The sequence below is a fragment of the Octodon degus genome, unplaced genomic scaffold (genome assembly GCF_000260255.1).
Source record: "Octodon degus isolate 3935 unplaced genomic scaffold, OctDeg1.0 scaffold00119, whole genome shotgun sequence".
NCBI classification, from domain to species: Eukaryota; Metazoa; Chordata; class Mammalia; order Rodentia; family Octodontidae; genus Octodon; species Octodon degus.
In genome coordinates this window covers 1,557,134-1,582,625 of record NW_004524695.1, presented here as the reverse complement: position 1 = coordinate 1,582,625, position 25,492 = coordinate 1,557,134, and the positions used below count along the sequence as shown (strand labels likewise).

The 25,492-nt window shown below is 42.7% G+C and overlaps 1 protein-coding gene across 1 annotated transcript in view; it reads left to right on the top strand.

Moving 5' to 3' along the window:
* Scgn (secretagogin, EF-hand calcium binding protein) overlaps positions 1-25,492 on the top strand; it is a 42,403-nt gene that overhangs the window by 11,794 nt on the left and 5,117 nt on the right. The window contains exons 5-10 of the mRNA XM_004640139.3: positions 4,226-4,282; positions 4,657-4,734; positions 15,672-15,727; positions 17,398-17,443; positions 17,675-17,734; positions 19,393-19,461. Coding sequence (XP_004640196.1) covers positions 4,226-4,282; positions 4,657-4,734; positions 15,672-15,727; positions 17,398-17,443; positions 17,675-17,734; positions 19,393-19,461 — 366 coding nt within the window. The remainder of the gene's footprint in view (positions 1-4,225; positions 4,283-4,656; positions 4,735-15,671; positions 15,728-17,397; positions 17,444-17,674; positions 17,735-19,392; positions 19,462-25,492) is intronic.

Genomic DNA, 25,492 nt, shown 5'->3' with positions numbered 1-25,492 from the left:
GTGAGTTTCATATTCTTTGTACTTTTATATTTTCCAGTGATAAGTAGAATCATAGTATTTTTTTCCCTGTGGTACTGGGGATCAAACTCAGGACGTTTCACTCACCAAGCAGGTGCTTAAGCCACTGAGCTATCTCCCCAGCCCTAGAATCATAGTTATGTAAAAGGTGCTTTAAATGTCATTTCCAAAATGTTTGTAATTTTTTTTTTCAGAATTGGGGATTGAACTCAGACCCTTATGCTTGCCAGGCAAGTGCTTATTCTACTGAGCCATCTCCCTGGCCCTGTAATTTTGTTTTAAAATACTCATGGAGAGGGGCCAGGGAGATGGCTCAGTGGAATAAAACCGCTTCCCTGGCAAGCACAAGGGCCAGAGTTCAATCCCTGGTTCCACAAAAAAACAAAACAAAACAACAACAAAAAAAAACTCATGGAGAATTTTTAAGTGAAAATAACAAACCAGCCATGTGTAGAGGCATCAGGATCTGGGGATAGATTTTGCTGTGTAAGTAATCTAAGCAGGAGAGGAAGAAAGTACCCAGAAGCAGTAGGTACCTCTGGGTAGGAGTTTCTAGACATTATCCATTTCTACTTTTTGTATTTCATTAGTTTTGTACAACAAATATAGTTTATTTTTTCAATCATAAAAAGTATTAGTAGGCTGGAGAGGTGGCTCAGTGGTCTAAAGCACCTACTTGGAACAAGCTTGGCAAAAGCACAGGGACCGCGGTTCAATCCTCCAGTACCACATGCCAGCCAGCCGCGCCCCCTGGTGGGCTGAGCTGGCCACACACATACACATACACACACACACACACACACACACACACACACACACACACACACAATAAAATGTTAAAATAAAAAAAAATTAAAAAAAAAAGTATTAGTATACTAGATCTTATGTAGTTTAGAATAACTGTGGGAGGGGCCAGCGAGATAGCTCAGTGGACTAAAGCATCTGCTCAGGCCAGCTTAGGCAAGTACATGGACCTGGGTTCAATCCCCAGCACCATATGCCACATGGCCCTGCCCCTAGGGTGGCTGAGCTGGCCAGAGTCCAGGCGCTGTGGGGCACACCGGTAATCCCAGTGCTGGGGAGGGTGAAAGCAGAAGGATCTCTATGAGTCCAAGCTGCATAGTGAGACCCTGTAACAACCAAATCCATTTTTTAAAAAATAGAATAACTGAGAAATGGAAAGAAGAGACAGTACTGAGGAAGACCCAATATATATATATATTGAAAAGCTTTTCCCTTTCCTTCTAGTTTGTCAGATTTTTTTCATGTAAAGAACTTTTTCTCTGAAGAATGTGTTTCGCAGATATCATTGTGGATTCTTGAATTCTTTTAAAATATTAAATTGTTACAATCCATTATAACCTACAAATTTTATTAACATCTAAGTTAATGTTGCTGCTTTTCCCCAGAATCACAGACCCTCATACTTTAATTCTTTTTTTTTATATTTTAGAGAAGGGTCTACAGGGTGTTCAGGGTCTCACTACTAGATTGGACTCCTAGTAATCTGCTTGTTTACAGCCTCCCAAGAGCTGGGATTATAGGCCTGCACCACCACGCCCAGTCTCAATTGTCTCAGCGCGCCCTGGGGGCAGGGCCAATATGGCAAGACTGGGAATTGAACTCTTGGCCCCCAGGCCTGCTTGCAGCTGCTTTAATCCTCTGAGATATTTGGCTAGCCCTCATTCTTCTTAAGAGTCAATTTGTTGCAAACTATTCCTTATTGTCTGGAAATCTCTTTACTTTGCCATCATTCTTTAATGATAGGTCTGCTGAATATTCACATAAAAATCTTGGGCCCCTCAAGGACCCAACTACAGTAAAACTATAAAATCATTTAGATTCATCCACATGGCTGACACTGACAAAGGATTTACAATCTGAGGTACAGGATCACAGGATAAATCCTGAGGGGATTTGACTGACTTTATCAGATCCGAAAACTGCAACCTTTGTTGCATAGGTCTTGCTTTACCTTGGTCTTAACCATCCAGAAGAAAAGTATAAAAACGAAGTATAAGAGGTAAAGCCATGCTGTTATGTTGAGCTGTAGGGGACTCAGGTCAACAATTTCTGACACTGCCAGTCATGCGGAAGACCCAATACTATTATGGACTACTGGACTCTTAGAATACTTTGCTGTGTTAACACACCTATAATATTCAAATGATGGAACTAAACAAAAAAGGGGATACAGATGAATGTCCACTTTGTATCTGTGTATTCAAAATGGTTAGGATAGATATATAGTTACATTCTCTTAATGAATAGAGGGATTTGTTCTAATAGTGTTTGTAAATAGGATATCACGTCTCCATCTTGTACACCAAATAACTACTAGGAAGAGAGTATGCAATGTGTTAATTATTGCAACTGTTCTACCAATTTGATTTGAAACTGTCTCATTGCTATATGTCTCTCAATAAAATTATGGAAAAAATAAAATAAAATCATTTAGATGGGGAAATACCTGGACAATAGCATTTTGAAAGCATGTAAAATGTTTTAAGAGTTATTTGAGATTTTCATAGTTTTAGTATATTCACCCAAAAAAAGTTAGAATATAAATCACATTAACTTCCAAGTTTAGTTAGATTCTGGCATATGCTGCTGCAGAGACTGAAAGGAGTGATGTTTCTGAACCACTTTCAGTAAATATCAACATCAGATAAAAATCTCCCACTATCCCTGCAGGATCTGCAGTCTGGGCCCTGACTGTTGAAATGAAGTCCCTGTAGTTGGTAATATGGACAGCCCACTTAGGACCTAAAGAGAATCTTGTCTACAAAAACAAAACAACAACAACAAAAAAAAACCTACTCTGTGCTACTTTTCATTTTGTGTAAGCATTAAGAATGCTGACTAGCTGAAGTGAGTCTTTTCTATGCAATAGTCAAACGTGATTGCAGTAACAGCTTTTGTACTTCTTTTATTTATATTTTTTTCGGTGGTACCAGGGATTGAACTCAGGACCTTCCACTTGCCAGGCAAACACCTATTCCACTGAGCTATTTCCCTGGCCCCCAGGAACAGCGTTTGTAAAGAAAGCAGCTCACAGCTTTCCTCAAAGACTTTTAGCTGCTTTGTCTTTTGTTTGGAGGGCAATTGTACTTTCAGCTAGAAAAGTGATGGGCTCAAACCACACAGGAGAACAGCTTATCAAAGACAGTTTGTTCTGTCCCCCTTGAGCCAAGGCCACACTGGCAAGATTGCTTAGGGAACTGTTCTGCAGATTACTATCATTAATGTTTAGTTCACTCATTCATTAAGAAATTGCAATGTGGGGGCTGGTGAGATGGCTCAGTGGTCTAAAGCACCTACTTAGAACAAGCTTAGCAAAGCACAGGGAGCACGGTTCAATCCCCCAGCACCGCATGCCAGCCAGCCCTGCCCCCTGGTGGGCTGAGCTGGTCACACACACACACACACACACACACACACATAAATAAAAATTAAAAAAAAAAAAAAAAGAAATTACAATGTGGATTTCGAGTTTTAAAGAGATGATTCAATCTGGTTTCACCTCGTGGGGCATGCAGGATTTGTTTCATGTCTACCACAACTACAGTTAACTAATGACAGTGCAGGTTTCATCCCCTGGAGCCAGCACACACACCTGGGATGGGCTTTGTTTCCAATTTACATCTCTCTGGGTTTGCGCTTCTTTGTCCTGTGGCTCTCATAGAAGTCCGTTCACTTCCTTACCTGCTCAGCTAGATGTTAAAAGTGTTGTTTTTCACTGTCCTGCATCATTAAGTGTTTAGTACAGAGAAGGTTTCTTAGTTTGCAGTATCACCCAGACTGAAGTCTTTTCCTTCTTGTCTTTCTATTTTGAGCTTCCCCTGAGAATCCTGGCAATGCGAGCCTGCTGGTCTTCATGAGTTCTCCAAGTAAAAGTGGTGGCCTATTTCTGCTGAGTTCTGTTGAAACAATTGCTGTCACTGAAGGAACCCTCAAATCCCTTGGTTTTTTTTTTTTTTTTTTTTTTTTTTTTTTTGCAGAACCGGGGATTGAACTCAGATCCTTGCGTTTGCCAGTCAAGCGCTTATCCTACTGAGCCATCTCCCCGGCCCCCCCAAATCCCTTGTTAAAAAAGCTTATTTGCGTGCAATGAGGAACTTTCAGATAACTAACCATAGAACACACCAGCATAGGTTAACCCCAAGTATTGAGGGATACACTGAATAATGACCTTTGTGTATTTTAGATTTGGCGCAGATACGATGCAGACAGCAGTGGCTTTATATCAGCGGCTGAGCTTCGAGTAAGTATCACAGGTCTGCTTATCAGTGGGAATTTGACTAATATACAGCATGAGTTTGATTTTGGTGGTCCAAGAAATATAGATTTGTATTTGTTATTTAAAAATGGACTCGTGTTTGGAAGATTTAGAAAATTCAAGTTACATTGCTGTCTCTTGGATAGAGGCATAATTGAGGATTTAAGATTTTTTTTTTTTTTCATACCAGAAGCTAGTTTCTGAGTCTCATGTGGTCCCTTTAAACAGTGCCAGCTCTGTGCTCTTGAATTGATTGCTTGTTAAAGGGTTTATTTCCTCCTTGAAGTAAACAGGCCTCTCGAGATCTTTGCAGCTTATTTGCTTGCTGACTAAATGTCACTTTTCTCTTGATGTCACAGAACTTCCTCCGAGACCTCTTCCTTCACCATAAAAAGGCCATTTCTGAGGCAAAACTGGAAGAGTACACTGACACCATGGTGAGTCAGGGTGCACGATTTCCAGGAGGGTGCGTCGGCTGCCTCTCTCAGCCCTCAGAAAGTGTCTGTAGACTGAACGCATGTGTGAGGAAAGCCTCATTGCTGGGCAGCACCGGGTGAAGCTGAGCCACTTTAGCCTCTCTCAATCTCCAGAACAGATAGCAGGCATCTGAGGAAAAGCCACCCACTTATTTCTAGGGAAACCGGGAACCTCAAGGCGATTTTGTGTTCCTCAGCACCTGGCCAGTGACTTCAGTGTTAATCAGTCACTGAGCAAACCAGTATGCAGGGACCTAGCCCACCAGGACCACACAGGGTTGCGGCTCCCCGCCACAGCAGGTGACTCTAGGCACTGAATGTGCTGACCTGGAGTAGTGGAGACAGGGTATGTGTTTCCTCCGCCACTTACTAGCTATCACCTAGAGAAACTGTCAGGCTTCTAAGCTTTGTTTACTTGTCTGTAAGGTGGGACCTAAGAGCACCTTGTGACTGCAAGGCAAAGTGACTTGGTACAGGTAGAACGCCAAGCTGCACGTGTCTGGAACACAATCATTGCCCACATTCCCTCTTCCTGTAGTATCATGGTATCTTGGTACTTGTCCTTATTGGGTTCCGGAAGTTCCGACATACAGATTGTTTGGGCTATAAAGGGTGTGCCCTGTCAGGAGGAAATCAACACTGATCAGTTGTATCACCAAACAAAGGATGAGTAACATCAAAATGTGTGGAGTACCAAACTTGAAGAGTTTATTTTCTTTTTTCTTTTTTGACATCTGGCTGGCCCCTACCCTTGAGCTATATCCCCAGGCTTTTGAAGAGTTAATGAGCAGTTGTGAACCAAGGTAGGGCTATACTTGTGTCCTCATTGTATTTCACAGTCCTGCCCTGGCACCTTTGTCCCAAAGGATGCTGAGGCTATTCCAGTGTTAGACTCCCTGCTTCTGCGATCTCAGCCCATGCTCTGCCCTGCTGCCTTGCACGATGCTCCTCTCCCTGCATCAGCCAACAATTCTTGTGGAAACAGACCTGCGTTCTTCACCCAGTGCCTTCTCCTGCCAGATCTGCTCTTCAGCTCACTGGCTCTGCATTCTTCTTAATGAGGAAATAGGTTGCTGACTGAGGCTTCACTGTGTACTACTTGTGAGATCATTACATATATTATGTTATAGTTCTGGAGCAGACTGGTCTTGCCGAGCCTTGGAGTGGAGAGTCAAGAGTGCAGACCATTGAGGAGAGTGTGAGCTTCTAAACTGGTCAGCAGAAGCCTAGAGCTGGTATTTCCCAACACTCAGACTCACTGTGAAGGTCACGTGACCGAGGCACCAGCTGCACTGAGGCTAAGCTGCCTTAGTCTTGGGCCCATCCTGCCTCGAAATCTGGACCCCACTCTTCTGAATGCTGCCCCCTCCTTCTGCCACATGGTGTGCCCTGGGATGGAAGAAAGCCTTTGTGACCATGATCATTTGTACATGGCCTGGATAGGGAACAGGGTGATGTCAAAGGGAGAATTAAATCCCAGGACAGGATCTCATTAAGGAAGTAATTTGACTTTTTCCTATGTTTCTTTGCTTTAATAGTATGCAAAATGATGCTCAAAATCCTGAAATAAATATGAGCACAGCACAAAAGGTCAAGTGCAGAGTCCTCCAGAGCAGGAAGCAGTTTACTGGCCACAGAATGGTTACTGGGTCCTTTCTACCTGAGCTGCAGGACCTCTAAGATAGAATGAACACCATAAGCAGGAAAAATAACAGAAATGGCCTGAAAGCCAGAACAATAGTGCAGTCCTTTTCCTAGTTGAGCGTATTTAGTATTTTTACAATTTTATGAATATTTATTTTCTGTCATAATTTCTTAGTCTTAATTAAGGTAGCACAATTTGGAGAAATAAAAGCTCCCTTCCTTTTTTTTATTGCACTAACAAAGGGAGGGAAGAAGAGAGTAGGAAAGAGTAAGAAAGAATGCAGGAAATGCAAAGATGGGGGAAGAAGGATGAGGCTGGAGAGAGAAGAGTAAGTGGGTCTTCCCTTTGTAAAGGAGCAGCATTAGGCCACCAAGTCCCAGGAAGACACGATGAAATGTTTTTGCCTCAAAGAAATCATCTGGAGCCACATTAAAAATCCACAAGTTACGCACTGTCGTGGTGCTAGTCTCTTTTAGATGTCATGTGTGGTTTTTTTCCCTCACTGTTCAAGCCTCATCATGACATTGTTCATTGAGCATTTTATTCAGCAGATAATTTGATTATATAAACCAACCTTCATTATAAACTGATCAAGCCCACAACCTCCCAAACAAATGGACAGAGAAGGCTTAAAGACAAGACACAAGTGGTAAGATTTTAGGGCTCCAGGTGGGTCCTCTAAGAGAATCTGAGATTCTCTGGTGGCTGAGACAAAGAAATTCTTTGGGCAGCCTATACTTATGTGGCCTTCAGATGAAGGAGGAGGATACTGAAGAAAACTTTGAGCCAGATGTTGGGAGACAGTGCAGAGGCCTCCCAGGCAGTGGAGTGTGCTAACTCAGAGACTATCTTATGTCCAGGTTGACACTTGTTGTAGGAGTGAGGAGCCTGTAGCTGCAGGCTCCCTTCAGTTAGCTGGGGTTGGAGCCAGGCCTCCCCAGCTGTGGCCTTATCTTGTCATTTGAGTCATCCTGGCTTCACAGGCCACTATGGGCCTCAGCTGGGACCAGTGATTCCTAAAGATTCACTTGCCAGGAGACTACAGCGCAGCTCCAGATGAGGGGCCTAGGGCTTGGACAGGCTCACAATGAAACAAGGAAAGGCAACTGGTTAATTTTAAATCCTGCTCACAGCCACTTTGTAGTGGTCTCCATCAAACCAGGTGAAGTGCTTTCTTTCAAGTGAAACAGCTCTGTGCTTAGTGCTCTGTGTCAGAGGAACTTTGGGAAGTGCACTCCAGTTTTGGCTGGGCTTGCAAAGCACCTGCCACCCGACTGTGGATAAACTGATACATTGTTTAAAGGTGTATGTATATGGGGCTGGGGAGATGGCTCAGTGGAATAAGTGCTTCTCTGGCAAGCACAAGGGTCTGAGTTCAATCCCTGGTTCCGCAAAAAAAAAAAAAAAAAAAAAAGGTGTGTGTATAACAGTGTCTGGCACAGTTAGTGGATACCTTTTCCAAACAGAAAATGTGAATGAAAGCTCTTTTAGCTCCTCCCCCCAGTTGCTGTAGTGGTTTTGATTCAAAGACTTTGGCTGAGTGCCATGCAGCAGGAATAAACTACTCTGCTTTGAATATGCCAGAATGCATCTCACAACAGTCTTGCTCCCTAATTCATCAGCTCTTCCAGTTCAACCCTCTGGATTGCCTGGGGGGCTGAGCATATTTTTCAATTTCAATTTAGCGGAACATTAATACTGGCTGTTACCATGTCAATTTCATTCACTTATAAAGCATGCATTACACAGAACAAGTAGATTTGCATTTTGCATCCTTAGTTTATTTTCAGTATTTTTTGCAGCGTGGAGCCCTTTGACTTTGAAGTCTTCCCCTTACCTCTGACTAGTAGCACTGAACTACTTCCTGATTGCTTAACATACTGAAGCCATATTTTTTTTCCTACTTTTCTTCATCTGGTTCTTGCTCATCCTTTAAGATTCAGTTAGATATTGTCTTGCCCTGAAAAGCTTTTCTTCCATGGTGAGTCCCAGGGCTCCTTCTGCAGGTCCTTATGGTGCCTGTCACCAACTTGATGCCATAGTCATTCATTTAATTCCTTCCCCAAAATAGGAATATTCATTAAACATTTGCCATGCCTCAGGCACTATTCAGGTCACTGGGGATTCAACAGGGAGCAAAACTGGCAAAGGAGAGACTGTCAGCAAACAATACATGTGATAAATAATAAATTATGTTGCAAGATAGAGAGTAATGAGTGTTGGGGAAAAAATGGAGTTGGAGAGCCTGCTGGGGATGCCTGTGTTGCTGGGCAGCTGTGGTGAGGGCAGGGGAAGAGGTGTGATTTCCAACAGGGGGCCACGGAATGTAAGGGCTGAAGAAGGACTAGGGTAGAGCCAGGCCAGAGGGTGGATGCAGTCATGATAGTTGGAGAGGGAGAACCAGTGCAGCTGGAGCGGAGCAAGCACGAGTGAGACAGCCAACATCCAGGCTGTGTTGGGCTTTTAGGCCCTTGCGGGAACTTGTAGCTCAGACTGGGTGAGGCGGGGGTTACAAGAGGGTCTGAAGCAGAGGAGTCCCTTCTGGCTGTTGTGCTAAGAAAAGCTAGGAATGAAATGGACAAGGATGAAATCAACAAGACCCATAAGAGGCCCTTGCTGTCATCCAGGTAAGAGAAGTTGGCAGCAGGGGTCACCAGGTTGGGAAAGAGAAGTTTCTAGCATGGAAACCACAGGATTTGCTGATGTCACAGGTGAGATACAACAGTATGTGTGTGGGCACAGTGCTATGCCAACCTTTGCCTTGCTGAGGGCAAGGTCAACATCTTCTTACTGTGTGCCTGGCCTATTTGTGGGTCAGGCACACAGCAGGCTGATTACTGCAGAGTAATCTGAATTTTCCACTCTTATCCAACAGCAAGCTCTGACTAAAGCAAGGCAGAACCTTGCACAGCACCCTCATTGCGCAGCTTTCGCTCCCTTTGTTTGTCTGGTGAGCTGCAGATTGTACATCTCAGCTTTCAAACACACTTTCCCAAAGCAGCGCCTGAAGTCTGAAATTCCTTTTTCCTTTTCCCTTAAAGCAGCCCTCCCAGGTGAAGCTGGAGAGGGTACCTGGTAGTGCAAGCTTCAGTCCATACGATATTCTATTTTCATGAGACAACAACCAGCACATATTTTGCTACTGAGACTTTAATTGTAATAATTGTGCTCACTTCATATTGAGCTGATTGCGAAGTACTTTCAAACATCTCAGATTCACACCATAACTTATAAAACTCCCTCTATCAAATGAAACATCTGAGGATTCTGTGTCTTAGCTGGTCAAATGTGGTGAGGAGTGGAGTGGAAATTCACAACTGGATCTGCCTCTAAGGCCTGCATTTTCAACTGCAGCATTTATGTCTGAATGTTGAAATTTTATAGTGTGAAAGAGAAAACTTTCCAAAGGGAGAGAGCAAGGTTGTGTAGATAGACCAAGAAAAGATGACAACCCTGGGAGCAATGGCAAAAATCAAGTAAGAATAAAGTCAAGTGAGGGAACTTGACTTGTCTGAATGCCTTTAAATATAAACTGAAGCTAGAGAGATAACTTGGTGGTCTAAGCACCTGCCTGGCAAATCCCAGGAGCCAGGTTCAATCCCTGCTACTGCATTAAGTGTTGGCCCTGGAACCCTGGGCAGCCCATGCCAGCCCCGAAACTGGGCATGGTAATGCACACTGTAATCCCAGCACTGGGGAGGCTGAGACAAGAGGATCTCTACAAGTCCAAACTGCACAGTGAGACCCTGTACAGAAAGAAAAAAATAAAATAAATAAATATGAGGTGATGCAGGAAACACAATGAGATTTATTACCAAGAAAAACAGATTTTTATTAGCATGAAGTCTAATCCAAAGAACTGACATCTTATTAAAAACCAAGCAGAAAACAAAGTAATGAAGGGCAATGGGAAATAGGAAGCAATGTAATTGTTCTGGGAAAGAGATGAACCACAAATGGAGCTTGCATACCACCCCAAGGGCTCTCATTCAGACAGCCCTCATCAAAGGTGGGGAGCTGAGGAGGAGCCTCTGAGAGCTCAGAAAGTTGGTGCAGTCCCTAGCTCAAAGGAGCGGGTGCAGCTACCACAGCCTAGAACCCCACGTTGGCATGGCTGCTTTCTTCATAACTGCCAGGCTTAAACTTGAGCAAGCACCAGCCTGTAGCATCTTAGAGTAGGATTCCCAGAGCTGTAGGAAGCCTGTGATGCCTCAGTCTGGAATGTGTACAGCTTCGATCCATTAGTCTAGGGTTCTGAGACATAGCTCAGAGGGATCAGAGAGGTCTTGTCCATTGGCTGAAGCATTACTATTATTCTGTGTCTACTACATTGTCCAAACCTCATAGCTCTTCTGCTCAGATGTACTGCAGTTAAACACTCATTTTGGTCTGAAATCAACCCCTGGAACTAGAACAATAACTAATAACACTCTCCCAGAGCGGCCCCTTGCATCCTTTTTACACATTAAGGTGATGGCTAGGGAAGGCTGGAGAGTCTCTTCCCAAAGCTCTGAGTCTGATCAGAAGATCAAATGAGTTTGGAGAGATTCTGGCCAATGTTTTTCATTACTCTTCAAATTGTAGAGAAGGCCTTACTTTCCAATGATCAGATTTTAGAACAAAACTATTGTTTTCTTAAGGACATATTACATTTTCCTAGAGACTTTGAGCATATTAATTTTTAGAAATCACCTTTCTGGGAAACAGCTTCTACATCCTGAGCGCTAAGTGAGTCACCCTGTGTGAAATCACACTGCTGCTCCTTCAGTGGCTGTTCACTGAGCAAGAAAAACAGTCACGGTAACACTGCACAACAGCTCTGCTTCTGCTTCGGTCTAGCATAGAATGCTTAAGAGATGGATCTTATGAAATGAATTCAAATGGACCCGACACATTTGAAAAAGGCTTGACACATTTGAAAACTGTCTAAAGCGTGGCTATTGGATGAGTCATGCCAGGCAGCCAATCGGAGAGAGACTGAGGTCTGCACGCCTCGTCATATCCTGATTCCTAATCAGTGTTCTGGACAAGGGAGGAAATGAAACCCTGCCGTGCTACTGAGGCAGGATGCGCTGGCAGCAGGGAGCAGGGGTTGATTAGCTGTCTGGAAAGAACATTATTAGATAATGTTCAGTTTGGCAAAAGTAAGCTAATATCTCTGGGAGATGTTAAGTCCATGGATCAAAGGAGAGCATGGGAGTAGAAATGCTGTAAAGAAGCAAATTAAAATCTGATGCTTTGAGGGGCCAGGGAGATGGCTCAATAGTATAAGCGTTTGCCTGCCAAGTGCAAGGGCCTGAGTTCAATTCCCAGTTCTGAAAAAAGAAGAAGAAGAAGAAGAAGAAGAAGAAGAAGAAGAAGAAGAAGAAGAAGAAGAAGAAGAAGAAGAAGAAGAAGAAGAGGAGGAAGAAAAAAAATCTGGTGCTTTGGTGGACAAAGGGAATTACGTGGTGAAGCTGATGCTCATCCTGTCCCATGGCTCTGGCCCTTATCCTTCATGCCTGGATTAAAGTCACTGGATTCTGGCTCGCTTCCTTCCCAGATATAGGCATTTATCTCTGAGCCAGGTCAACCTGAGGAAAGTCATAGCTCAGTCCTAAGCTGTGTTCTTTTCCTATGTCTGCCTCTGCTCAACTGGGGATTTAAACTGTTGCTTGACTTTAAGTACTAGGTAAAGGCCAACAGCCTGCAGTTTATGTCATTGGTTTAGGCCATTTCTCTGATCTCTGTGAGAGTGCTTCAATGTGTATTACCATGTCAAGATGCATCTCAAACTTAGCACATCCAAATTGAAATCCTGAACTCTAATCACAGACCTGCTCCACTTGACCTTCCAAAATTTTCAAGGGAAAACTCTTGAAAGCATCTTTATTGCCTCTTTCTTCATACCTAACCAGCCAATTGTACTGCCTACAGTATTAATCAGTTTTCTGTTGCTATAACAAAATACTGCCTTTTAAGTAAAAAATAACAGCTAAGAATTCTTTTCAAGAATATTGTTAAATGAACAAAAATTTGCAAAGGAAGAGCTGGCCAGAGAGCTCAGTGGATTTAAGTGCCTGCTTAGGCAGACTCAGGGATGGGGTTTGATCCCTGGCCTGCCATACCAGCCCCACCCGTGGGGTGGGCTGAGTGGCAAATGACACTGGGTGTGGTGGTGTGTGCCTGTAATCCCATTCCTTGGGAGGCTGAAAACAGGAGGATCACTAAAAGTCTGATCTGTGTAGTGAGACCCTGTACTAAATACATTTTTAAAAAAGAAAGAAATTTCAGGGCTGGCCAGAGAGTTCAGCAGATTAAAGCACCTGCTTAGGAAGATGCAAAGGTCAGGGGTTCGATCGCCAGCCTGCCATTCCAGCCCTGCCCCTGGGGAGTGCTGAGACTGGGCGTGGTGGTGTGCCTTCCTAGTACTTGGGAAGCAGATAAACAGGATCCCTACAACTCCGATCTGTGTAGTGAGACCCTGTAGATCCTGTACTAAATATGTAAAAAAATTGCAAAACAATATATAGGTATTGGCAAAAGACCGTAGGTAGTATATGTGTGTATGTACTGTAGGAAGTTTTGGAAAGACTCAAGATTCTTTGAGTGACCACTACCTTTAGGATAGGTAAGGGAGGGACATTGCACTTTTCCTACTGGCCATATGTCTATTTTTTACTTCTGTCGTGTGTCCTACTCCAATGATCAGTTATCACTTGTTTGAGAAATTCACAAATTGCTTCCTCTATCACTAGACAATAGTTGTGTTTGGGGTCTGTTGTTTGAGAAACTATCCACCGAAGAGAAGCTACTACTAATCCACTAATGATTATTGGTAAATTTACATTTAATAATGTGTCTATCAAGATTTGAAAAGTTATAAAGAAACATGTTAACCAGTCTTGAGGAGAGTGCTGCACACTGAAGCCCCAGGGGGTGTCTTGCCCGAGGAGGACCTACCAGTCACAAAGCTTTAAGGAGTTGGTCAGTAAGACATTGCACTCCATTTCTGGGAACACTTACAGCACTTTCTTCAGACAAATTTCCCATTGTTGAGACACAATACTTGACACCCACAACTTAAAAGAGGAAAGGCGTCATCTAGCTCATGATTTTAGGGGATGCAATCCCTGGTCATGAAGCTCCATGGCAGGAACTTCACGGAGGGAGGAAGTGGTAGAACAGGGATGCTTCATTCAGCGTGGGTGGGAATGAGGGCCAGGAGCAGCCCCAGAGAGAGGGGCCAGGGACGGCACAGACCTAAGGCTACACCTTCGTGGCCTGTCCACTCACACCCAGAAGTGCGCACCTCCAAACCCCAGGGAGCTCCCAGACTGATCAAATCGGTGCAGTTGAGCTCACCTGTCATGGCGCCTACTTACAATTCTTACTGGAAAGGTGAGATCTGAGCATGAGTCAGGAAGCAGCAGCAGAGATGACAGTGGTGGGTGGGGGCCTCATCGCCTTGTAGCAGCCACCCAGCCAGAGGAGCCCAACTCCTAAGTGTCACAGCTCTTCAGGAATGAGTCCATGCCAAGAGGAGGGAAAGCTCTAAGGCCTCTGTTTCTTTTAATCCGACAAATTTTGGGTGGCTACCACAAGGTATCTGTTGCCTCGGGCACTTGGAATGCATTATAGACAAAGCAAAGATCTATCTGGCACTTAGCAACATTTCATCTGCATCCTGTCTGTGACCCTGGCCTTGGCAATATGCCTTTCTGCTCCAGTCCTCAGCTGCCCAGTGGGAGAAGAGGTAGGCTTGTTGGTAAGGCACCTGATGAACTGTAGGTGCCAATGGAACACCTACCCCAACCCCACACAGGCAGTAGGTGGGACTGGGTGTAGTGTTTCTGTTCAAGGGACGCAACTGGACATGTGATATGTGCAAATGTCTAAAAATGTGACCTGTGTTTTAAGAGATTTTCTAATGTACATATTTGGTGTAAGTGTTGGAGGAGAACAGGTTTTCATATTCACTTTAAGTATAAACTGATTTAGAGAGGGGGAAAGAAGACAAGTATATTTTTAAGGCAAAAATCTGTTAGATATATTTTCAGATTATTTTGCTGCCTTTCTCCTGTGAAGCCTCCTTATATAGATATGCTTAGGGATATTCTGTAGTTTTAAAGTGCTGTGACGTCACCCAATTCACTCACATTCCAACTCAGCTATGAAAATAAGTTCATCTCCTTGATCTAGCCTGAAGCAATCTGGGTTTCCCGATTTGTGATTAGCACAGACATTTTTAACTTTGAGTACAGTCTTGTATAAGCAGGGTCTGAGCTAACAGTGCAGTCAGGCTCTTTGGACAATGTTGTTTCTCCATGGGGAGGAGAAGCTGAGCTCAGCTCGTCCCTTGCCTCCAGGGAGCATGTGAACTTCCTTCTTTACACTCCTGGGAGTACTATAGGATGAGCTCCTAAACTTTATTGTTGATATGTGATGTGGGGGCTATAAAATAATTCAGAAAGCTCCAAGGCAAAGCGAAATCCAAGACTCCAAGCCTATAATTGGTATGCAAAATCCTATTATACCTGTCAGAAAATGGCAGTTACTTCTGCCAAACCTTGGTGGCGTTCCTTCCAAGGTAATGGTAGAGGGTTTTTTTGTTTGTTTGTTTGTTTGTTTTTTTTTTTGTTTTGTTTTGTTTTTTTTGGGGGGGAAGGGTCTGCAAGGTGCTTAGGGTCTCACTACTAGATCAGACTCATAGTGATCCACCTGTTTACAGCCTCCCAAGTGCTGGGGTTATAGGTATGTGCCACCATGTCCAGTCTCAATTGCCTTCTCAGCATGCCCTGTGAACGGGGCTGGCACAGCAGGCCTGGGGATCAAACCCCTGGCCCCTGTGCCTGCTTGCAGGTGCTTTAATGCACTGAGCTATTTGGCTGGCCCTGTTAATGGTAGAGTTGTGCTGCTTGCTTTTTTTTTTTTTTTTTTTTTTCTGCCTCTTTGAAGTGAGGTGTGGCCAACTACTTGCCTGGGATGGTGCATTTTGACCACCAAGTATTTGTTCCCAGCCAATTCTGGATTCTCATCTAACATGAGCAAGAGATGATCTTATGCTGTGCTAAGCCATGGGGTTTAGGGGTCTTAGTTATTATGATCATCTTAACACAGAAGCTAAGATGCAGTTCATTTTACAGAAAGTGCTAATTTCCAGTTAAGGCAAATGTGTAATTAGAAGGGAAACAATAAAGACGTCCTTTTGTAACTTTCAGAATGAGTTTCTGTTTAAATATTTCTTGCCACCACTTTCCTTTCTGCATTGCAGATGAAAATCTTTGACAAAAATAAGGATGGTCGGTTGGATCTCAATGACCTGGCAAGGTGAGCGGCAAGGAAATCGCGGATCTGGAAACATCTTTCTCAAGGTTTGATTGTAAAAGCTGTGCCCTTTCAAGCCGGAGATCAAATCTCCCCTGGAGTCCCAAAAGCTAGGTATATCTTACCAGGTAAACTGCGATGGTCCTGAGTCTTTTGGGCTAACAGATTCCTTTGTGAAAATGAAATCTTTTGCCCCCCAAATACACAGTGCACAAAATTATCCTGGTTTCATGGTTGGGTCACAAGCAGATTCTGCCCTCCAGTGCCAGACAGTCCCAGGCTCACATCAGGATCCCGTGATAAAACACATCAAGGCTCTAATTCCCTAGCTTCAGGAACACCGAGCAGTTAGTTCAGAACAAAAGTGCAGCTGAGTCTGGCTCCAGCTCAGTGCTCTGTGGCCTCTCAGCACTGAAGAGGGCATCAGGTACCAAAGAGCAGTGGAGAAGGAAGAGGAGGAGATGGTAAGAGCCAACGAGGCCCAGCAAAAATGCTTCTGGGAGTCTGGTGTGAGACATGATTGGATATCACCTTGTGTGTCAGTCCACTTTTTGTTGCTATAATAAAATACCAAGGGGAGACTCCCTTATAAAGCAAAAAAAGAGTTATTTAGCTCGCGGTATTGGAGAACAAAAACCACATAGCATGGCACAAGTCCTGGCAAGGGGCCCTTTGGCTGTTCCACATCATGCCTAATCCTTGTGTCTGTCTCCTTACTATAAAGCCACCAGGATTCAACACGGGGTCTTATCAAATCCAATCACTTGCCAAAGGCACTGCCTCTAAACCATGCAGCTGAATTAAGATTCTACCCTCTTAATTCTCTTAATATAGATTTTGAAATTAAGCTCCTTTCTGAGTTGCGGGTGGTTGAGCTGAGGGGCAGCTTGATTTCAACCATTGCTGCATTCTTGTCGAGACTGACTGGTCCCAAACACCATGCAGGTATTTTCCGGGAAGGAAAAGTCTGAGCAGGTGTTCATATTTGGACTCAGCAGCCCCAAGCTCGTGGATGTAACTGCAGCTCAGTGGGAGAGCAATTGTGAATCCAGGTGCCCCAGATTGGGCTAGGTTACAACTGTGCCTTGGATGGTGACTGGACTTGGGGTGGTGGCAGGTGCAGCAAAGGAGGGAACTGCAAGGACCAAGAGCACGCTTTCAGTGACAAGGAGTTAGCGTGACCATGTCACAGCAGGTACAAGTTCTGTCTAGAAGCAAATGCTGCCTGCACTGGCTGAGTGTTTCTTGGCAGCTATGGATGCCAGGTGTTGAGGGGTATGTGTGAAGAAGGGCACCCTAGGAAGATTCATTCTTTACTAACGATCATGACATGGATGACATCCCACAGATGGACCTGTGGCCACAAATCATAGGAGCTATGAGGCAGCTGGTGTGTCCACCACAGCCACTTTTCCCAGGATTTGATCTTGGCTACTCTAATGATGAAGAGACTAGCTATAAGGAGATGAAAGCGCCTCTCCTAGAGGCTGCCTGTGAAAACCTTTCTCTATGAGTCTGTTTTTGTGATGAAGGAGCTCCTATATTAGAGCAGCTACGCTGTTCTTCAGGGCAATCGGGAAGCTACCCGCTCTTCCCTCATGGGCTGCAAATTCACTTGTAAGCAAGAACTGATAGAGCATCATGTGGATTTGACTTATTCTTTTCCTATTTAGGATTCTGGCTCTTCAGGAAAACTTCCTTCTCCAATTTAAAATGGATGTAAGTAGTGGCATTCTTCATGGGTTTGTATCATTTTGGTTTCTCTGTGGATTTGGGAAGGAGGGAAGAAAGGAAGACCGCCCTGTCTTTCTCATAACTAAGTTAGAGGCTGGTAAGGTTCAGAATGGAACCAGGCGTCTAAAGGGTCATTCGCGCAGTTTGTAAAGGCTGCCTGATCCCTTGGAAGAACTGCACAGAGCTGGACTGACGGAATGTGTTCTCCTTGCCCAGGCCAGTTCTGCTGATGAGAGGAAGAGGGACTTTGAGAAGATCTTCGCCCACTATGATATTGTGAGTGTGTCTCCGCACTGTGTCACGCAGACAGGCTTTGCCCCCGGGTAGGGTCCTCTACTCACAAATGGGCAGTCTCACATAGGTGTTGCTAGGCCAGGCCACCCTCGACTTCTCCAGATAATGTCTGAGAGCTAAGTGAAAATGAACAAAGACATATTTATATTTGAAAGGAAAAAACACACACAATTTTTTTTCTCTTATTGTATTGCAACTAAGAAAAAGTTTCTCCTTCCTATAGAACTAAAACCCATTTATTATAGCACTATACACAAACACAAAACAAAACATCTTTACATCCAACTCAGACAAATAGAGGCAAGGCCATACTTACTTGACACAATGATAAAAATATTTCTCTGTAGATCAGCTATTCAGGCATTAGTTAGAGGAGAGAGAATAGTAATTATAAAGCATCTAATAGGACAGAGAGATCGCATTTCTTGAGAACAAGGTAAGATAATGCAATGAGAAAGAAAAACCAAGCAGAAAGTTAGGAAAGAACCTAAGAAACAGTGGCCTGGAGTTGATCAGACGACACCCCTGTGTCCTGTTCTGCGCAGAGAAGTGTCTCACCTGGGAAAGGCAGCACAGTGCACTGGCTCTGTGACCAACAACCCAGCTTAGCATTGTGGCTACCAGCCAGGTGACCTGGTAGATCCTGCATCTCTGTAGTGTCCCTTGCTTTATTTTCTCTATCTGTAAAATCAAAATGAGAAAGATAGCTGAATAGCTAGCTGCTTAATGGAATTGTGCTAAGATTATAATTTATAAATTATAATCTTAATTTATAATATAATTAAGATTGCAATAAGCATACAATCTTTTATACGTTTATAAAATTTTACAAGAGTGCTTGGCTTATATTAAGTACTATACAAGTGTTCGTTATATAAGCTATGAGAACAGAATTTTTAAATAATGTGCTAAATGTGAAAAGAAACAGTTTTATTCATATCATTATTAAAATATACTTAGCATGCAAAATGATATGCTAAAGGTTCAATATGAAGAAAATAAATACATTTAGAGAAGAGACCACAATTTATTATGTATTAAATTTTGTAGACTTTTGTGTTTGAATGGAATATAAAATAAGTAGAAAAAAATAAAGGGCTTTGTATACAGCCTAAAGATGATTCTACTGTAGTTCCAATGTAGTCTCTCTTGATTTAAAGTCTACTTTTAATAATCACTAATCATTTACTAAGTCATAAAAATAATTTAAACATATTAATCTCAGGCTGGGGTGATAGTTCAATGGAATAAGTGCGTGCCTGGCAAGTGCAGGGTCCTGAGTTCAATCCCTGGTATCACATACACACAAAAAAAAATATTAATCTCTTCTTCAAAGAGTCAGTATAATGCACAACGATCAACATACCTTAATGGAAGTGTGAGATTAGGGAAGCAAAGTCAGCGTTTGTCATATTAATGCTGTTTTCCAGAGCCAAGCAATTCATAACTACTGTTTCTCACTTAATCACATGGAATTACTTACAATTAATCCTTCGAATTGGTGCAGAAAATTCACATTCTGCATGGGGACCTACATTGGAGTGTGCCTTTCGAAGTCAGTGTGCAGTTATGAAGAACACTGATTTGGTGGATTTGCCTCAAAAATGACATTGTGGTGAATGGATCTTTTTACCTTTCAGAGCAAAACTGGAGCCCTAGAAGGCCCAGAAGTGGATGGCTTTGTCAAAGACATGATGGAGCTGGTCCAGGTGATTTCTGGGGCTGAGCAGATTTCCACCATGGGCTGGGGTCACTGTTTCAATGGATTCCATTTGTTATTTGTGGGAAGCAGTGAGGCTGCAGGCTAATGCCAGAGAAAAATGCTAGAATGTGGTCAGTGTAAGACCTCTGAGATTTCGTGCAACCCAGCAAATCTCCCTTGCTTCTGTAAGACTGAGTTTGAATCACAAAGTCATTAGAGAAGCAGGTTTTTATCATCATTGAAAAGTCACTTCCAAAAAAAAAAAAAAAAAATCACTTCCTTCACCAAAGGGTGTGGTGCCACTTTACATCTTACTGTTTTATTTTTCAATTCCAGAAAGTCTTTTCTATCCTGATTTGGATATGAGAATACTCAAAATTATAAATTTAATTTTATGAAACAAATCTCATATTTGAGGTTCTTTTCACTAGGGGCTTCCTCAGCACCTCCCAGAGGATACTCACAATGTTACCACAGTTGGGAGTCAGTGATGCAGCTTCAGATGCATTTGTATCACATAGCTGTTTTACGTTGGGGAGACAGTGTTTTAAAAAGACATCTCCTGGGCTGGTGAGATGGCTCAGTGGTCTAAAGCACCTACTTAGAACAAGCTTAGCAAAGCACAGGGACCGCGGTTCAATCCCCCAGCACCACATGCCAGCCAGCCCCGCCCCCTGGTGGGCTGAGCTGGCCACACACACACACACACACACACACACACACACACACACAAATAAATAAAATAAAAAAATAAAAAAAAAGACATCTCCTGAGTTGTATGGACCAGGTACACATTCTGGTCTGGAAATCAAACATAATTTCCAACTCTTCTTGTGCCATGGGGGTCTGTATATACGAGTTTAATATCTTGCACAGTTTGTTTGTGCCCTAGTCTGCCCAGACAACAAATTAGAGTAGCAGGGCTGGTGAGATGGCTCAGTGGTCTAAAGCACCTTCTTAGAACAAGCTAAGCTAAGCAAAGCACAGGGACCGCGGTTCAATCCCCCAGCACCACATACCAGCCAGCCCCGCCCCCTGGTGGGCTGAGCTGGCCACACACAAACAAAATAAATAAATAAATAAACAAACAAATAAATTAAAAAAAATTAGAGTAGCAGTTATGCAGTGTTTTGAGTTTCTAAATTTTTTGCAAATCTGATTGAAATTATGTAGCCATGCCACAGAACAATGTTCAGATATCAATTTTTATTTTGCATGAATCCCCAGGAAGTTCACATGCCATATATGAGGAAACACAAACAAAACTCTCCCGGAACGCCCATCTTGTCCCATTCCCATCTTAACTGTGCCCTTGATTTGGCTTCTCACCTTAATTGTTGCTCCTGTTGGGGATGCCACAGCCTTTGGCAAAGCCAGAATAACTGATGGATATTTGTGTAGTGCTTCCTTTTGCACTGATTTCTAACAAAAATCCCATTTTAGTCATTGTCTATTTAATGCCAGAATGACTTTTGTAATAGGAAGTGAGTGGTTATCTGAGGGGATATTAAATATCATGGCAGAAGGGTTGCCGAACTGCAGTTAATTTGGTTTAAATGCAGTGAGTGGGCTGGGGAGGCTGCTTAGGAGAGCCGCCTGGCCTCCTCTGCCCACCAGAGCTGGCCCCGAATAGTTTAGCATAAGTCTGAGGCTTTCAGATGTCTGCAGACACCAGGCAGAGGACTGTCCTCTGGTGCTTCCCCATGTTCTTCGTGCCTAGCTGAGCAGCCAGGGCAGCTCAGAATCGTAGTGATCCTCCTGATGAGCAGTGAGCCAGATGAGCAGTCAGCCATTAATGGCTCCTCCTTCATGATACCTTTTCTGAGGTTCTATCTCCAGTCATTAAATAAATTTTTCTCTACCTGAGATGCTATTATTTCTGACAAACTTTCCCGGCATCCCCTCTGCCAGGCTATGGAAAGCAGCTGGCCAGCTAATCAACTGAGCTGTGGCTGAACTGAAATCTGTCAGAGACACAGAATTGGGAACAGAGGCTTCTAAGGGCCTGTTATGGTGGCCATGTCCGAGCCTCCTTTCCTCACCCACTGTTCTTTGCTTTTCTTCCTTTTCCATGAAAAAAATGGACTAGAGATAGCAGAACTGAACTTAATTCTGGATCAAGTTCTTTAACCTGTCTAGAACTTGAAACTTTGACCATAAACAAGGCACAGTGTGCTGGGGAGATAGCTCTGTGTTCTAAGTGTCTGCCTGGCAAGAACAAAGACCTGAGCTTGATCCCCAGTACCACATGCCCTGCCAGCCTCAGAACCCTGGGCTCTCCTTGCCAGCCACTGAGACTGGGCCTGGTGGCATACATCTGAAATCCGAGCACAGGGGAAGCTAAGACAGGAGGATCACTATGATTCTGAGCTGTGTAGTGAGACCCTGCACACAAAACACCCTGTACACAAGAAGTATGCAATTCTTGTGGATTGAAGTAAGAGGTGGTAAATTCTATAGCAAGATAGGGTAACCATAGCTCACAAAAACCTATCACATATTTTATGAATAACTACAGGAGAGGACCTCAAGGGCTCTAAGCACAAAGTAATAATAAGGAGATGGAAATGATAATTTGCCTGATTTACTCACTGTGCATTGTACACATGTGGAAATCTCACACAGCACCTCATCAATACGTATAGTGATTACATGTTAATCAAATGATTTCTGGAGATGTTTATGGAGATGGAATTGCTCACCACCCAATACGCACAGCACGTACATGCTGATCAGAGCTCTCCGAAGGATCCAAACCAATAGAACACATACAAGTATCAAAAGGGACTGATTAGATTGCCTAACCTGATCAGAGGTCGAATAGTCCCACCATGGCCAGGGATCTGGGAAAGCTGTTGGCTGTCCTGTCCAGGAAGCCTGAAGCCTCAAAACAAGAAGAATCAATGATGCATCCCTCAGTCATGAGGGCCTGGAAGGCTCCTGCAGAGTTGTAGGTGTGAGGCTGTGCCCAACGGACAAAGAATGTGGAGCCTGCTCTGCACTTGTGGCAGCATCAGCAAAAACTTTCTTGCTGAAGTTCATTTCTCAGTTTGAGAATAGATTAGAGAGGAAAGAGCCAGCAGCTCAATGCACACCTCTGCCATTCTAGCACCTAATCCTTTCTAAAATGATAATATAAAGACATGCCCCCCCAAAAAAAAGAGCTCAAATACTCTGGTTTCTCTTCAGATCATATAAATCTTACGCCTTTTACAATAAACGGGCTCGTAAGAGATAGACATGCTTGTGTCAGATGGTGCTGAGCTCACCTACATAAGAAGCCCTTGTCTGATTGATTTATTGATTGATTATATATTTGGTACAGGGTCTCACTATGCAACTTGTATTCGTAGTGATCTTCCTGTTTTCAGCCTCCCCAGCACTGGGATTATAGGCATGTGCCACCATGCCCAGTCTCTAGTGACCGGCTCAGTGTGCCTGGGGGCAGGGCTGGCACAGCATGTGGTACTGGGGATTGAACCCCAATCACTGCGCTTGCCTAAGCAGGTGCTTAGTCCACTGAGCTATCTCACCAGCCCTAAAAGCCCTTGTTCTAAAAATATTTGCTTTCTTTTATGATTATAAAAGTAGTACTACATTATAGAAAAGTACTGAAAACTAATGAAAACAGAAGTTACAAAGCTAAGGAGAACTTAGATTAAGAATCCAGGTTTTAGATTTACCACTCTGAAGTCTAGGCTTGGATTTACCACCAAGAAGCACTGTAAGCCTAGATGAGTCATTTAGCATTTTCAGTTTGTTGCCCTGGAGGATGGGAATCGTCATAAATCTCATTGCCATTAAGATATCAGGAGGATTTTAGGATACCATCTTCATACATCCCTTAATATTGCACTACTTCACCCATAATAAGTTATTACCAAGAGTTCAATAAATATTAGAGATTATATCACAAATTAGTCAGTAAACTCATGTCCCTGAGTTCATTACCCAGGACCTAAATAAATAAATAAAAGCTCAGATATCTATATCCTGTATAATTTTCCTTTAGAAATCATCATTTTTGAATCTGGTTAACCTTAATCATTTTTCAATAAACGTGCCTTTCAGTTTTCTCTGAGTTTGGCAAAAATCTCCAAAGTTGATATGGGAGAAGGCGGAGCTGCAAACTGAACTGGAAGCAGTAGATGAAACATTATTTAGATAAAACTAGAGAGAAAGGAAAAAAAATCAGGAGCCCAGTACCATTCTCCTGGACTCCCTATTTCTGTGGGGCTGCAGAGAAAACAAAAGGGGCTTCTCTCTGCCAGCCCCGGAGTATCTGAGGCCCAAGTTAGACTGTGCTCGATAGCACAAAGGTAGTTTACAGGGCTTCCCAAACTATTTGATAGTTTGGGGAGCCAAATTTATCAAATTTATTTGATTGTTTGTTGAGTCAAATAAATAAATAAGTAATAAATAAATACGTGTATAGTTCATTATAACAGTTCTCTGAAGTCAGATAGCTAAAGTTGCAACCTGTATTATATTCTTTAGCTTTTATTGGATCTTTCTTAGTGTTTCAGATTTCTTAGAAAGTATTACTCCATAATTGAAGGAGATAGTAAAGAGATGACTGTTAGTTGAATTTGATGTTCCTGTGACTCTTTTTTCCTTTTTTTTTGGTGGAACTGGGGATTGAACTCATGTCCCTGCACTTGCCAGGGAAGCACTTGCTTCACTGAGCCATATCCCCAGCCCCTTTTTTCTTTTTTCTTTTCTTTTTTTTTTTTTATAAGAAAGGACTGTGAGACAAGTAGACAACTAATATCTGGAGTCTATTTTAAAAAGCAACTACAGGGGCTGGGGAGATGGCTCAGTGGAATGAGCACTTCTCTGGCAAGCGCAAGGGCCTGAGTTCAATCCCCGGTGCCACAAAAAAAAAAAAAAAAAAAAAAAAAAAAAAAAAGCAACTATAGAGCATACCATGGAGTCAGCAAGGAACTTGCCTAATTTCTAAGTTGTAGTTCTGGGTCAGGTTTCTTGATTGCAGTAATAACTCTAAAGGAAGCCTGTTTCAGTTAGCTATTTATTTTTATTTATTTTTTTTAATTTTTAAAGAGAATAAAAATAGTGAATAAAACATTAGAAATGATACAGAATTTGACTAAACAAAATAACAGAAATTCAACAATGATTGTTATATTGCATATTATTGTCTTTGAATTAGTTGTTCAGATTACCAGATATAAGCATGTAAAATTCATCCTAAAAATGTTATAAAATAGGGAAAAGGAAAAAAATAAGCATTAAATTTCGAGGAATCCTATTTTATATCTTCTTCATGCTTTGGACAGCCATATGTTATGAATCTGTTGACTTTGCATTAACAAGATTATTTGGTTACCAGGACATCCTATGTCCCCCCACCTAAGTCTGGTAGTCTGATGAAGTTGCAAGTCACTAAGGGAACAGACATAATTTTTTTAAAAATCACTTTATTGAGATGAAATTGACATTCAAAAAACTCTAGATATTTGGGGTTGGTGAGATGGCTCAGTGGTCTAAAGCACCTACTTAGAACAAGCTTAGCAAAGCACAGGGACCGCGGTTCAATCCCCCAGCCCCACATGCCAGCCCGCCCCGCCCCCTGGTGGGCTGAGCTGGCCACACACACACACACACACACACACACACAAATAAATTAATTTTAAAAAAAGACTTCTCTAAAAAAAAAAAAAAACAAACAAACAAAAAACAAAAAAACAACTCTAGATATTTAATCCCTGGAGAGAAGTGCATGCCCATGCAGCCATCATCTCTAGCAGGCATGCAGAGTTATCTTTCCCAGGCCCTCTTACTTTGTTTCTCTTTTATTTTCTCTTGTGGTAAGAGCAGTTAACGTAGCATCTACTCTCTTAGGCTAAAATTTTAAGACTATAGTGCAGCATTGTATAATATTTTATGTAAGTTTTTTGTTTGTTTGCTTGCTTTTGGTATTGGAGATTGAACTCAGGGTGTTTGTACCAGCTACATCCAAAGCCTTTTCTTTTTTTTTTTAAATTTTATTTATTTATTTATTTATTTGAGAGAGAGAG